At 43.8% G+C, this 16564-nt stretch overlaps 1 protein-coding gene across 1 annotated transcript; it reads right to left on the reverse strand.

Annotated features, from left to right (window-relative positions):
- Positions 1–794: 794 nt before the first annotated feature.
- Positions 795–7482, reverse strand: kiaa2013 (KIAA2013 ortholog). The gene is made up of 2 exons (XM_086213860.1): positions 6162–7482; positions 795–4135 (listed from the first exon to the last, which is right to left on the reverse strand). Exons 1-2 carry the CDS (start codon positions 7117–7119, stop codon positions 3276–3278), a joined length of 1818 nt encoding a protein of 605 aa, XP_086069986.1. The 5' UTR covers positions 7120–7482; the 3' UTR covers positions 795–3275.
- Positions 7483–16564: the final 9082 nt, after the last annotated feature.

Genomic DNA, 16564 nt, shown 5'->3' on the forward strand with positions numbered 1-16564 from the left:
CTGAGGGGTTAACAGGTTTGGATTTTTACACTGGATGTTCAGATCAAGGGAATTTGCATAAGTGAATTTAATTAAGCTGTGCCGATGTAACAGAGACCACATTTTTGTTACTCTCTCTTGTAACTCTCCAAAAAAAGGCACAAAAAAAAATCCCTTTCATTCATTCATGTACCCTTTGTTTCTTATACTTTCTTTTCAATCCCAGTGCTGGTTACTAATATATGCATTCTTTATGACAAGATACACCCTGAATTAAAAATAGGAACGTCTTTTAGTCAATACCTCAGTATAAATTTAGCCATATTGAAGGTGTGGTGGCAAACAGCCTATGTATTTTTATTGTGCCCTGAGGGTACTGTAAAATGTCTTTGGATTATAAATCTCCATGTAGAAACAATTTGCAAGTATATATCATGTGACCGGAGCTGGCTGCAGCTAGCTGTACACTGCATATCTTGTTCAGTATGAAGAACATGGAGCACAGAATGTCATTAATGGGTGCCTAACAAGAAGCATCTGAGAGACCTAAAGTGTGAAGATCGTTGGTCGAATCCAAAACTGGCCCTACCCATTCATCCTTCCCTACAAGTGTCACTCCATTAGAAGTTGCACTTTCAGACACTCGAGGGTGCTCCCTGTCAAGGGGGGCAGTGGAAAAGCTTCGGGAAACCCTTGGCAATTCCCCTTGGAAACAGGAAGATGTCACAGTGGTTAGATCAAGCATGTTCGGCTGCATTTCTCTTTTAGCAAAACAATTTCTAAGGCTTTGGCCTTCACCTCATGAGGGCTTTAATCTTTTCAACAGTCACCGTAACTGCAGACCATCCACAAAACATACATTTTTCCAGATTTTACAACCATCAGGCATTACATGATTAAGGCACTGCGAGATACATACAACTCAAATCAAACAATGTAACAAGATGTTATGCTTCCTCCGATCTCAACTAAATGTTATTTCTCGGGCTGCTGATGTTGATTGAGTCATCTTCCATGAACACTCATTAATGAAAGGTTTCAGCATCCATTCCCCCTTGCACACAATTTAATTTGTAATAACCCTTAATCTGGCAGACCATCCACAAGGACACACAAACAGATGGGGAGTGGATAAAGTGAGTTAACAGGGACCAGTTTAGGGTTGGTTGTTTTTTTCTTTTTTTGTCGCTGCATCTTTTGGGTCCAGCACCAAGTTACCATGATGTGCAGGTCTGCTTCATTTTTCAAACGGCATTATAAATCATTTATTACTTTCAGCTTTAACACATTTCGTTTTTTTCTCTCTCATATATTAAACTGAAAGGTTTAGACCATTGTTTGGACAAAAAAAGAATCGAATGAAATGTAATTGTGTTCCTGAAAACTGATCTGCAGTTTTGATTTTTTTTTCACATATCAGATTAATAATGGTAATGCAGACTTTCTAAACTTGAAATGGTGTAAAAGAAAAACAGTAATAGTTATGAATATAAACTGTTACGTGTACAATGTCCCATGCTGCCAAAGCTCAAGTAGCACCCCCACATGTTGAACATGTACTTAGCACTGCAGTAGTCAAGCAGTGTCCCTGGTGTCACGGCAGCCATCCTCACTTTTGCCGGCGACCTGGTGAAGTCAGAGGGTAAGATTAGAACTGCTGAGACAGACTGCGGCCACCAAACCCAGAAGAAAAAATAGAAAACTGTGGACGTGCTTTGGATTCGAGATCTATGATTGAGGTAGAGCAGGGTTTGAGAAACTAACAGTGAAGCACCAAATCAGACCGTGTCATTTCTCGTTAATTTAATTGAGTGATTCAATAGAAAACATCATCAAAGTCCAAGAAAGAAAAACAAGAAAGAAACAGATTCCTGGCAATATGAACACAACAATGCTTCAGTGTTCAACAGGTTCATAGCTATTTTGTCAAGATGAGCATTTAACATGACGCCACCACTGAGTTTGAATTCAACCTCATGTTGATACATGAAAATAATCTCACTTAAATCAACTGTTAGATTTGTTCCAATTTGGGTTTTATTTTGGTGGCAAGTCAAGAAACACAGACAAGTCAGATATCATCTCAGATTCTCAAGACAATGTACAGCACTATTTGAGCCACAAACTGAACACAGCTGTAACACCGCACAGCAAAACTGAATGCACATTTACAAAGAACAGCTTGGCTGGTTAAATTTGATCCACATTTTCTTTCAGCTACACGTGTTTCCAATATGTCTGACTGCCTCATTTCTTGAACAGATTGAGCCATTTTTAATGATATTGCTGTGTTCCAAGCTTACAGCTATTGACTTGGCGAGTCCAACGGAGAGACAAGGACGACAAAATTAATTTCGAGATGTAATGAAGTTTTACTTGTGTCGAGTCAGTGTCGGGAACTATGCCACTCTTCCCTCGGCATACTGTCACATGATGTTTTTCTGGAGTAGCGGTAGAATTTTAGGTTTGCTGTGTGAATTTGTGTTTTCCATAAATTGAGTGCCAAATTTGAATCAGCTTACTAATTACAGTATTACAGCTGCTCTTATTTTTGTAAAAGGTCCTAATAAAGGAATGTGTCTTTGTAAGAAAACAAAGTGAAAGACCAGCAAGATTTGTTACCCTGATAAGCTTCTCTTTCACCATGCAATTCAAATGTGTTTACTGAACCAGAACCAAACTATAACAAAAATAGAAGCAGACAATTCTAGTGTAATGATGACCGAATTCAAAGTTCTGTAACTTTTGCACTGTTATGAAAATAAAAAAACCTGTCACCATTTGAAAAATGTTCCTTCTGAAGTTAAATGTCCACTGCTGAGGACAAAGCTGGAACAATGCTGTTAATAATTGCCATTAACTTCTGGGCAGGTAGGGAAGAGGAATACAGCAATACAATTACTTCATCATTAGTGACCAACAAATGCTTTACACGGCACAAGTCCAACAGAAGTGTGCTAGAATGACTCCACAGAGGGTAAATTTGAACTTGGCATCTGCTCTGTTCTATTTTGAACAGTCAGAGGAGAACTGCAATGGCATGTCATAAACTCCTTCAACACCAAACAAAGCAACATTTTTGAGAAGGAAATGTGTGTATGGAAGGCACACATCCATGTGAACAAAGTGAAAGGAAAATTGAGGAATCAAATCTTCAAAATCAACCAACAGATAATCAGAAAAGAAATATTTGCCACTGCCACCAAACACACACACATATAAAAAACAACAAAAAACAAAACTGAGCAGAGCAGATTGCAGTTATTTTACTTCCAGTTAGGTTTTATTACCACTGTTTATACCTTGCTCCTGAAGAGAGGCTTAGCCCCAGGGCCGCAATACTCATTGTATATGAGCTTGAAGAGGAAAAGGTGAAAGAGTGTTATGAGTGAGGCCACACTAAACCAGAAGAGAAAGGGGAGCCCCGGGTAGCGGTTGGCCATGTGCTCCTCATGAGCCAGGATGGCCTTGAGGTGTAGGGTGTGTCGGAGGTCCTGCAGGTGGCGCAGGTCTGTGGAGATGTAGAGCAGCGGTGTGATGGGTTGGGTCACCATTACAGGAAAGGTGTGACCTTTATTCTCTGATGTCAGCTCCACAGGCTCATTGAGACAACCAGCCTCACAGGCATATAGCTTCACTGGCTTCTCCTGTGGCTTCACTGACACGTGAAGAAAAGGCTTCCCCTCTATGTCCAGCAGCACTGCCAGGTTAATGAGGTCTTGGTTGTAGTGGATCCCTCTCAGGGCATAGCTGTTGTGTAGCACATCTGGATCAGCCTGGAACTGAAGGTGATTCTCTGTGAACTGAAGGCCTCCGAAGCTGAGCACCATACCCTGCATGGCTCCATGGGCTCCAGCCACCACCAGCACCTTGCAGCCTCTCTTCTGCAAAGTCAGAGTCCACAGTGTGACCAGCTGCAGGATCTGAGCAGTGCTGCTAACCCGTTCAGGCCAAAGGTTCTCTGCATGCATGGTGGCATGGCCACTAAAGCAGTGGTCAGCGTAGTTGAGGCTAGACTCCAGATGAGTTCGCTCTTCACCACTGAGCCTTTGATCCAGCAGGGGAGCCATGGAAGAGGACAGGATGTAGTAGAGGGTAGTGTTCACTGTGCGGCTTGATGGTGTGTGGGAGTCAGTGATTTTCCTCATTTCAACACCTGAGAGAAGAAACACAGGCATTTCTTCATCAAAACCTAGAGTGCAGTACAGATCTAAGTATCAACTACTTATTTTTGCTTGTCCATCATGTTAAGCCTCATTCATGAGTGGTTGTTAAGGACTCTCGCAACTTGTTCTAACACACTATAGGTTCTTTTTACTCTAAATTCAGTCTCACAGATGAAAAAGCAAAGCCTGGGGACTTGAAATGACATGAAAGAAGACAAAATGGTTAAAAAAAAAGAAAAAACATTTAAAGTGAGAAAAAATAGCACATTATAAAATGCATTGGTGATTTAAGTCTTAGCAGAGGAGAATTACTGAGTGTGTAACTTTTTTTTCTCTATTTTGGCCTTGTGGTATAGCAGTCTGCAGCTCTTTAAATGGTTTTGGTATGCCCCGGGTAGCACATATGGAGAAAAAACAGCTAACAGAAATGACAACATGCATACAATGTTAGACAAGAACATACAATGTTAGATAAGAACATACAATGTTAGGCAAGAACATGTCATGTTTGTGAGTTTGTGTGTGTGTCATTAACTCTGATGTATCTGTGGTGGAGTCAGAGTTCTAGAGCACAAACACTAGCGTGTGGTACCAGCTACATTCAGCTCATGACCCATTGTGTGGTCCAAGCCAACAGATATGAACAGAGCAGGATAGGATAAAGTGCAAGCAGTAAAAGCAGCATTGAACAGGCCTTCACAGCCTCTCGTGTGTAGGGGAGCGTCACAGTTGAAGGGCTTCTGCCGCGGGCAAGTAGATGTTTTCAGACTTGGGCTAACAGCTCTGACTTTACCCAACCCCCACTTCCGGCCCTCCTTTGCCCTGTCAGTTTGATGACAATTTTAGAGTACTCTTCTTGTGACATGTCCTCATAAATGCCATGACTCCATTAAGCCTCAGTTTGACACAAAGTATATGTCCAGAGGTAGCCTCCCCACTGCTTTACATTGGAAGGTGCAATGTGGCACAGCAACTTTTGGGGCTTCAAGAATCCAAACAGTTTGAGTTGTTACAAAGTTTTTAACAACTTTTGTTCAGCACAGTGTCATAAGTCATGTATCAAAGTTAACGCCATAAGAGGAGATAGCATTTTTTCGGGGTTCAAAATTGGCACAAAGCTGACAGCTCTGACTTTACCCCCCCATGCCCTGTCAGTTTGATGAGGATTTTAGAGTACTCATGAAATGTCCTCATTAATCCCATGACTTTGGCCAAATCTTACATTAGAATTCACATTGTAGTGGGAAAATCTGTCCAGAATCTAATGATATGGGTTGGAAAGTGGTCAGACTTATAGTTTCGATGTCAGAAGCCTCAGTTTAACACAAAGTGTATGTCCAGAGATTGTACAGTTCATGTATTTGTGTACCGATAAACCCCTGCCCCCAAATGCACACTACCTTGTGTTGTGATACATTACTCTTGTGAAAATACAGATCACTCCCATACAATGATTCTCTGTATGTACTGTACTGAAACCCATAATAGTTGAACAGTTGCCAACCGAGGATATGCAGGGCATTAGCATTATATTTATTTGGTTTAGGTGTAACGATGCTTTTACAGCTTCTGGATTTCTACTTCCTGATTAAGCATGTGAGGAAGCTTGAACAACCACAGAACACTTGGTAACACTTTATACAATGAATTTCATTCAACATGTTATTCACTGCCTTATTAGAACCAATATATATCAGTCAGACTTCAAATTCACAATGTTTACATGTCTTTCAATATGTACAAAATGAATATATTACTGTATTTTTGATCATAATGATATCACTTAATATCAGTTTTTAGTCAAATCAGTGGTAACTCACCATATCTAATATGGGCAAAAAATCCATTATCCCTAACTCATTCCAGTAAATCTGAAAAGTCCACATGGAATCTAGATTTAGAGAATGCGGTCTGCATTTGTCAAGACTGATATGTGCATTCTTACAGAGTGAGGTCTGCTGAGGAACTAAAACTTGCATCAAAACCCACAAGAAGGGGCTGGCACCTCCAGCTCACCTGAAATAAAGAGGTCCATCCAGGCCTGCTGGTGATCCATCACCAGCTCATCCACAGAGACTCTCAGCAGCTCCCCCAACTCCTTTCTGGCCCCATCTTGCAGGGTGGTGAAAGTCTCCTCCAGCTTTGAGGACTCAATGGGCTCTGAAGTCCAAACCACAGACAAGATGTTCTCTGTATACTCAGATTTAGGAAAGACCTGGATCCTGCTGTTCAGCTTCTTCGTGACCACCACCACCAGTACCATCCGGTTGTTCTCCACAGGAACCCTCCCCGAGGACAGCACAATCTCTCTCTCCTCCACTTTGTCAACACTGGTGGAAAACTTGCTACCGAAGGACAGGCTGTCAGAGGAAACGTCGAAGGAGGCGGCTCGGTCAGACGGATTATTGATATGTATTCTCTGGAGATAGACGTTCGGCCGGCTCCTGTGGGCGATAAACTCCTCTCTAATGGTGACACAGTCCCGGGCTGACTGCAGCGCAGCTGGCGAGGCACAGCGGACAGTCAGCACGGCTCCTTTACGGAACCACAGCATGGTAGCCTGAGCCTCGGCCCGCTTACCATCAAGATGGACCCCGATTCTCGGTGAGTACTCGGTCTGGTGGACCGGAGCCGACCCAGGCTGTGAAGACGACGCTACCCACAGTTTGTTTGAATCAACGTCAATAAGAATATGGCCGTTGCCTGATACAAAAGGTGAGTCTAGTTGTTCCTGAGGTGTGCTGTATAAACCTTCTCCTCGGTCCACAAGAGATTGCCACCTGTGTATTTCCGCCTGAATGCACTGTCCAGCTGCTCCACCAGGCATGGTGCTGCCGCTGAGGAACCTCCACCTGCGCTCAGCGCCGAGGTACCAATAAAATATGAGGAAGAGGAGCAGTCCTATGAGAAGTCTTCTTGCCCAGCTGCTTGATAACAAGCCGGGTAGCCCCTTCAACCTTTGTTGGAGCCACATTGTGTCGAAAAGATGGAGGCCGAGGCAAAATTCCGTTGTAGTTTAAAACGTTCAGGATGTTACATCGAAAGTCCTTCGAACCATATTCCCCAAGATCGAAGCTTAATGTTAAAGCTTGCAACAGAGCAAGTTAGCTTAGCTACGTTATGTAGCTAGCGATATGATCGGAAGCGGACGAAAACATGTGGTCTCACGCATCATAGTTATTCTTGCGCACGTGCTGATATACCGAATATCTTCACGTCAACTTATTTTTCTGCCTTAAGTTGAGAAAAGTTACCTGCCTTTATAACTATGTAGCCCCCTCTCCCTGACACTTCTGGTTGGTCACAACTGTCGTTAAGCAAAATGTCAGTCGCGAAAGTAAGTGTCGTAAAGCGGATGATCTTCCTTTGTTGCTTTGATTGCTGCTGGGAACCCGCTTTCATGCACATTGCTGCCACCTCCTGGACTGGAGTGTGGCTTACAATTACTACTTTATTACACTCTTCTCTGTCTCTTGTATTAATGCCAGTGTATACATTCTGTACACCCAGCGTTGTTGTCTGCAATGGTCATATCTCCCTGTTTTGTACCTTTTTCATAAAAAAACTTCTCTGACTAATATGGCCAAACTACATTCTTGAAAGAATAGTTCATCATAGAGGTTAAAACTTAATTTGGTTAATTAGGGGCTTGAAACACTGTTAAGAGAAAAATATTTTTAAAAGAAAACTGTACCCCAATAATTAAGTCATATTTCTTATGGAACAAGTGGGAGATGTTCTTCAAGACTGCCAAAGATGTACTATAATTACATTATTGGAGAATTTATGACATATAATAAGTCTTGTCCTGAAACATCTTCTGATGCAAAGCTAGGGCACATCATCAGTGATGTTATCTGAGGTCATTGGGTGTTTCAGGTCTTTCAAATATCAGACGCCCTCGCTCAGGTGACCCAGTTGATTTTGATCAGGCCTCAGCTTGTGTCCTAGCAGCTCTCGAACACAGATCTGCCCATTTTAACCAGAGCCACCAAGAATCTTTCTCTGCTGCCTCTGTGCTGTTGTAGATGGCCTTTCTCCTCCTCTCACCTGGGATGCTGAGTGCAGTGTAAGCTCTGCAGAGAGACTGTCCTGCAAACCCCCTGTACCCAACTCCCACTGGCAAACACCTTGTCTTCCAGCCTTTTCTGTGGCAGTTGCTGACTAGGCCTTCATACTTACCCTTCTTGCGCTTGAATGTCTCCTCCATACATGATTCCCATGGCACTGTGAGCTTCACCATGATGATGTTCTTCATTGCCTCTGACTCCAGGACAATGTCAGGCCTGAGGGTGGTCTTAGCAACATGCTGCGGGAACTTGAGTTGGCTGTCATTATCCACTGACAGCTGCCGGTCCTGTGCAGTGTTGAGAAGCCCCGATGTTGCTCTTGATAGTGGTGTTGGTTTCTCCCCAGCTCTGATAAAGTAGGTGGTCTTGAGCACCTGGTCATGCCATTGGTATTGGTCTTCCCCCATAGCTTTTGGGCAGTAACTCAAGGTATGCTCCAGTGTCCCCTTCCTCCAGCAGAGGGGGCATGCTGGTGAGTCAGTCAAGCCCCAGCAGTGCAGGTTGGATGGGCTGGGAAGGAAGTCTGGAGTAGGGATTTTGTGTAATGTGGCTCTGCCCGCCGAAGGTCAGCCCACGTGATCTCTCCCCCCAGTGGCAACAGTTCAAATGAAGAGGCAAGGGAGGGTCTGTGGTCACTTACAGGGATGTTTGCTTTTGTCACTGTTCTGTCTCTCGTATACATTCCAGGCTTGGCAAAACATTCCCCATCAAGAGAACTGAGAACTTTTGTTCCTCAGTAGCATTTCCAAATGTCTCACATTTTACAGAATTCATGTCAACAGAAATTTCACAGGTTTTTACATTGTTCTCACAATAAAACATAAGGTTCAGAGTTCATTAATTGTTCATAGTTCATTCACCAAACATAAAGATCTCAAAGTTCATTATCTTCAGCTTACTCGCTGGTTTTGTTAGAATGTCTGCACCCATCTCATTGGTTGGACAGTACTCCAATGTCATGTCATCATTCTGTAATGGAGATCTCACAAAGTGGTATTTAATGTCCACGTGCTTACATCTTTGCCTATGTACAGGGTTTTTGTCTAGAGCTATAGTGCCCTGGTTGTCCTCATAGATTAAACACCTGTATACCTGTCCATCAAAATATTTCAGAAGCTGTTTTAACTACAGGCACTCCTGCATGGTCATAGCTAAAGCCATATACTCAGCCTCACAAGGAGAGAGTGCAACTGTAGGCTGTCTTTTATTTTTCCATGAAATAAATGGCCCATTTTTGTTCAGGCTGATACAGTAACCTGTCGTGCTTTTTTTTATCAATATCTGCGGCCCAGTTAGCATCACTATAAGCATGGATTGTGTTTTCATCTTTGTGCTTTTTGAAGCAAAGTTCTTTATTTTGAGTATCTTTTAAGAAAATAAGAAAAGTCAAACCAGCCTCTAGTAGTCCAGTAGTGAAAGAAGACATTTTGTATTCAAATATCTCCCCTGGACTAGGACAGCTCTGCATAGAAGGAATTAATTGACTGCAAATACACCAGCAAAGTTATTAGGAATATTCTGATATATGTTCTTAATCAGGGCTGCACGGTGGTGCAGTGGTTAGCACTGTGGCCTCACAGCAAGAACGTTCCGGGTTTGAGTCCCGGCTCGGGTGCGGGATCTTTCTGTGTGGAGTTTGCATGTTCTCCCCGTGCCTGCGTGGGTTCTCTCTGGGTACTCCAGCTTCCTCCCACCATCCAAAGACATCAAGAGGGGACGAGGCTGATTGATACTCTAAACTGACTGTAGGTGTGACTGTGAGTGTGAATGGTTGTCTGTCTATATGTGTTGGCCCTGCGATGGACTGGCAACCTGTCCAGGGTGAACCCCGCCTCTCACCCGTAGATGCTGGGATAGGCTCCAGCCCCCCTGTGACCCTTACTAGTACGGAATAAGCGGAAGACGACGATGGATGGATTATCATCATCTTCTTCATCCTCTTTATTGTCATCATCATCATCATCATCGGAATAATCACAAAACAATTCTATTCCTGAAGTTCGCTTCCTTAGTGTTACTTCCCCTTGCCATCTCCTGTGCATGTTGTGACACCTTTATTGAAAAATATACACAAACAAAATAGTTTGATTTATTTAAAGCGTTGAATGTTTTGTCTTGTAAAAATTTGGTGTTGTTTTTTTTGCTCAATTATACATTTTTGGAATCATACAAAATATTAACATATCATCATAAATAATCCAAACTATTTACTCAAAATTGAAATCATACATTGGCTTAGAAAAATAAGAAAGATAATCTTTCACTTCTTACCTCTAAATAATTGTTGTATTGATACACATAAGCATTGCTATTAGACAATGTCCTTACAAAATCAACATTTTTGCAGAAACGCTGAGGTTTGCAAATGGTTTAAATGACTGTTGATTAACTTGTAGTCTTCAAGGTACAGTAAGCCTTGTTGCATGGTTTCAGCGCAAATGCATTTTTGACTCAAATCGTATGCATCTTCATCCTTCACTGGAGGTGCTCCGGGTGAGAGGTGGAGGGCCGGGGTGGGCTTTTTGTTAGCCTCCAGACTCTCTGCCTGTATGATGGTGTTTACCCCGGTGGACGAAAGGGTTGCTTCCCTGCGACTTTGAGTCGGGGAAGAGGTCCTGACTGTTGTCTGTGCTTATGCGTCGAACAGCAGTTCAGAGTCCCCACCTTTTTTGGAGTCCTTGGGAAGGGTGCTGGGTGATGCCCCCTACTGGGGGACTTCAGCACTCACATGGACAATGACAGCGTGACCTGGAGGGGCATGATTGGGAGGAACAGCAGGCCCGACCTGAACCCGAGTGGTGTTCAGTTATTGGACTTCTGTGCAAGTCGCAGTTTGTCCATAACTAACACCATGTACGAACATAAGGATGCCCACAGGTGCTCGTGGCACCAGGACATCCTAGGTTGTAGGTCTATGACCAATTTTATAGTCGTATCATCTGACCTACACTCGGTGAAGAGAGGAGCTGAGCTGTCAACTGATCACCATCTGGTGGTGAGTTGGATCCGGTGGCAGGTGAAGGCGCCGCACAGACCTGGCAGGCCCAAACGAGTAGTGAGGGTTTGCTGGGAAGGCCTGCTGGAAGAACCTGTCAGAATGATCTCCAACTCCCACCTCCAGCAGAGCTTAGACCACATCCTGGGGACAGTGGGGGACATTGAGTCTGAATAGGCCATGTTCCGCTCTGCCATTGTCGAGGCGGCTGTTGTGAGCTGTGGCCCTAACGCTGCTGGGGCCTGTCGCGGCGGTAATCCCCGAACCCGCTGATGGACACCAGAGGTGAGGGGAGCCGTCAGGCTGAAGAAGGAGGCTGACAGGGCATGGCTGGCCTGTGCGTCACTAGAGGCACCTGAATGGTACAGGAAGGCCAAGCGGTGTGCAGCCATGGCAGTCACCAAGGCAAAAACTTGGGCATGGGAGGAGTTTGGTGAAGACATGGAGAATGACGATCGGTCGCCTCCAAAAAGGTTCTGGCAAATCATCCGTCGCCTCAGTGGGGGTGGGGGGGCAGCAACTTGCCCACACTATTTACAATGGGGACAGGTTGGCTACTGACATCAACTGGGGAGATAATTGAGCTGTGGAAGGAATACTTTGAGGAACGCCTCAATCCTACCAACACATGTTCCATGGAGGAGCCAGAGTTTGGGGAGTGCTGGGGGGGGGGGGGGGGGGGGGTCGTCCAATCTCCGGGGCAGAAGTCACCGAGGCAGTTGAGCAACTCTGTGGTGGCAGAGCTCTGGAGGTGGATGAGATCTGCCCTGGGTATCTCAAGGCTCTGGCTATTGTGGGGCTATCTTGGTTGACACGTCTCTGCAACATTGCGTGGACATGGGGGTGGTGCTGTTAGAGTGGCAGACTGAGATGGTCGTCCCCATCTTTAAGAAAGGGGACCAGAGGGTGTAATCCAAATATTGGGGATCACACTCCTCAGCCTCCCTGGAAAGGTCTACGCTAGGGTACTGTAGAGGAGGGTCAGGGCAATAGTCAAACCTCAGATTGAGGAGGAGCAATGTGGTTTTCGTCCCAGCCATGAAACCGTGGATCAGCTCTTCACTCTCTCTAGGGTGCTGGAGGGTACATGTGAGTTTGCCCAACTAGTCCAAATGTGTTTTGTGGATCTGGAGAAGGCTTATGACTGTGTTGCTTGGAGCATCCTGTGGGGGGAGTATGGGGTGGATGGCCCCTTACAAAGGGCCGTTAAGTCTTTCTACCGGAGGAGTCAGAGTCTGGTCCTCGCTGCCGGTAGTAGGTCAGACTTGTTCCCGGTGAGGGTTGGACTCTGCCAAGGCTGCCCTTTGTCACCGGTTCTGTTCATAACCTTTAAGGTCTAGGGGGAGGTCCTGTCTCAGTTGGAGGAGTTTAAGTATCTCAGGGTCTTCTTCAAGAGTGAGGGTAAGATGGAGCGGGAGATTGACAGGTGGATTGGGGCAGCATCCGCAGTGATGCGGGTGCTAAACCAGTCTGTTGTGGTGAAGCGGGAGCTTAGCCAAAAGGCGAGGCTCTCGATTTACCAGTCAATCTACGTTCCAACCCTCACCTATGGTCATGAGCTTTGGGTAATGACCAAAAGAACGAGATTGCAAATACAAGCGGCTGAAATGAGTTTCCTGCGCAGGGTGGCTGGGCTCTCTCTTAGAGACAGGGTGAAAAGCTCAGTCATTTGCGAGGTGCTCAGAGTAGAGCCAGTGCTCCTTCATGTTGAGGAGTCAATTTAGGTTGCTCCTCCATGTCAAGGAGTCAATTGAGGTGGTTCAGGTATCTGGTGAGAATGCCTCCTAGACACCTCCCTTGGGAGGTGTTCCAGGCATGCCCAAGAGGCCTCGAGGCCGACCCAGGACACGCTGGAGGGATTATATGTCTCGGCTGGCCTGGGAATGCCTCGGGATTCCCCCGGAAGAGCTGGATGTCCCTGCGACCCAGACCAACAGGATAAGTGGAGGACAATGTCGACCATATATGCATCTCCCCTTGATCCACTAGGTGCATGCCCTTTGAATACACTATGAAAAAGTCCAGTGTCTGGAGACAACACAGGGCTCACAAAAGGCAAACAAACTCTGAGTGCACAGGATGTGCACATAAACATAACCACATTCCAGCCAATCACAGAGAAAATGGTTGGGGATGGGGGTTAGTGCACATGCATATATTGTGAATAAACAGAGTCGACTGAGTTGCGTATATACACTCCTAAGCTATTTTTTAATGTAATAGTTTGTTATTCCTAGCCTACTCTATAGGTCCTAGCTAGTACTAACATCAATTCCAGGGAGGACAAATTCTACAGTAAATATCTCTTCCATAACATAATTTTCAATGTATCAGTGGTAACTCATAACCTCATAACCTAACAAAATAATTTTAAATATATCAGCTGTAACTCATAACCAAATATCGTAATGCTATTGTATAAAGACAGGATATAAATTTACTCACGGAACAGTTGGAGTTTGCTCACTCATCTTAGCAATGTTAGCGCAGAGGTCGATGTCGATGCGCGTTCATGATATTTACAGAAACACAGGAGTTTGCTCTCTTTTTGTTTGGTATTTACAATGAATTTCAAAGCAAGTGACATCAGGCAGCAATGCTAAGTGCAACTTGAGCTTAAACATTTCATCCACTATTGCAAATTTCTCTCATTGTTTTCCATTTAAATGAGAACAACTTTATTGGGTATTTTTAAATACATGACACATCCCTTGCCAACTTATACCTGGATGAAGAAAGTATAATACAAAATCGCTGCAATGTATTCTTTTTCATATTTTAGTGAATATGTTTGACAGAGAAGTTAATGTTAATGATCACTTCAGATGCTGTTATCTGTGATGCTGTTGAGCTGTATGATGTTCCTTTTGATCATTACTTTTGTAAGAAGTAGTGTTGACAACAGACTTCAATCAATCAAACTTTATTAGGGCCTGAGCCTGAAGGTACTTATGTTTGCTCGGCAGAGCAACACATTAGCAGCACTAAAAACACACACTAAACAGTGTCCCAGCCCCCCCCCCCCAAACCCTTAACTAAAATAAAAAATAAAAGCTAAGAACTAAAATATAAAATGGTCTAATTTAAAATGAAGATAGGAAATAATAAAATTAATAAATAAATACAAAATGAAGGCCTAAAATAAATAAATGTCATGAGTAAAATGAATATTAATCAAAAGCTAAGCTTAAAAGATGGGTCTTGAGCCTGCTCTTAAAAACGTGAACCTTCTCTGCGGCCCTGAGGTCCTCATGCATGCTGTTCCATAGACAAGGGCCGTAATACTGAAAAGAAGCCTTGCCATGAGTGTGTGTCCTGACTTTAGGAATGACTACAAGCCTGCTGCCAGAAGAGAGCAGGGTCTGCGAGGGTTCATAAGGTAAAAGCAGTTCTGAAAGATAAGAGGGCCCAAGCCCACCATTAAGACATTTAAAAACCAATAAAAGAACTTTAAAATTGATCCTAAAACATGCTGGGAGCCAGTGTAATGATTCTAAAACCGGTGTAATGTTGGCCCGCCCCCTGGTCTTAGTCTGGACACCTGCTGCTGAAATTTGTAATAATTGTAGCCCTGAAATGTTCTTTTTGGGAAGACCAGAGAGCAGGGCATTACAGTAGTCTATATGACTGGGGATAAAAGTATGCCATCAGCGTCTCCGTGTTAGCCCGAGATAGAATGAAGCAGACTCCGGCTATGTTCTTTAGATGATAAAAACCTCTTTTCGCTATTTTCTTAATGTGTGGAATAATAGTCAGTTCAGAGTCAACAATTACGCCCAGGTTTTTCACTTGAAATGATGGGTTAAAAGACAGTGCTTGCCATTTGTGAAAAAGTTTCTCTCTCTGGGCCTCAGGACTGATGACTAAAACCTCAGTTTTGTCCTGGTTAAGCTGGCGAAAGCTTTCTGCCATCCAGGGTTTGACATCTAAAATGTATTTAAAAAGGGCATCCATAGGCCTGGTGTCATCAGAAGACATGGAGATGTAAAGCTGCATATCATCAGTATAGCAGTGGAAGTTGATTCCATGTCTCCTGATGACACCGCCAAGAGGGACCATGTACAGGTTAAAAAGCACAGGGCCTAAAATCGATCCCTGGGGCATACCACATGTAATTTTATGGACTTTGGAGCATGTGTCTACACTTACCATGAATGTTCTGTCTGTGAGGTAGGAAGTAAACCATTTGAGTACAGTACCAGAGAGGCTGACCAGATGTTTCTATCTGTTTAAAAGAATAGTGTGGTCTACTGTATTGAAGGCAGCACTTAGACCCAGCAGAACCAACACTGTCACCTTTTGTGAATCATAATTTAATCTAAAATCATTTAAAATCTTTGTCAAGTCATTCTCTGTATTGTGGTTTTTCTTCATGAATAACATGTTTGTCTAAAAAAATAATTGAGCTGAATGAAAACAATTTTAGGTTCCAGGTTCGAGTCCTGGCTGAGGCACGGGATCTTTCTGTGTGGAGTTTGCATGTTCTCCCCGTGCCTGCGTGGGTTCTCTCCGGGTACTCCGGCTTCCTCCCACCGTCCAAAGACATCAAGAGGGGACTAGGCTGAGTGTGAATGGTTGTTCGTCTCTCTATGTTGGCTCTGTGATGGACTGGCGACCTGTCCAGGGTGTACCCCGCCTCTCACCCGTTGACGCTGGGGTAGGCTCCAGCCCCCCCGCAACCCTTAATGTGTAGGAATAAGCGGAAGATGACGATGGGTGGAAAACAATTTTCTCTAAAATTTTACTTGAAAATGGTAAGTTAGACACTGGTCAGTAATTGTTAAAATCATTAAAGCCTAGATTGCTCTTCTTCAACATTGGCCTCACCACTGCCGCTTTAAAGGCAGTGGGAAAGACCCCTGTCTGAAGTGAGCAATTTCTCATGTTTAAAAGCTTGTCCCTAAAAGTTACATAAAATGACTTAAAATGAAGTTGGAGTTGGACCTAAAAGACATGTGGTGGGCTTCACTGAGGAGAAGACTTAATCAAGCATCTCAGCATTAACCAGAACAACACTTTCCAGTGTTTTCTCAGGTAAAGACAGACGCTCAGATGTGTTAAAAGCAGTGGTTTGACTGCATAAAATGTCATGTCTGATAGCGTTCATCTTTCCCATGAAGCAGTGTTTGTAGGAGTTATTTGAGGTTTAATAAAATCAGGGTTAAAAAGATGGTCAATGGTAGAGAAGAGAACTTTTAGGTTGTTTTATGGTTTGTGATTAGTTTGGCAAAGTATGAATTTCTAGCATTTCTAGCTGCATAACTATAGGCCTTTAGATGTCCTTTGTAAATTTGATAGTTAACTGTAATTTGACTTTTCCTCCATTTTCTTTCTGCTGCTCTGCATTTTCTTTT

The sequence above is a fragment of the Aulostomus chinensis genome, chromosome 9, assembly GCF_037954235.1.
Source record: "Aulostomus chinensis isolate RoL2024-O1b breed Wild chromosome 9, RoL_Achi_v1.0, whole genome shotgun sequence".
Lineage (NCBI taxonomy): Eukaryota > Metazoa > Chordata > Actinopteri > Syngnathiformes > Aulostomidae > Aulostomus > Aulostomus chinensis.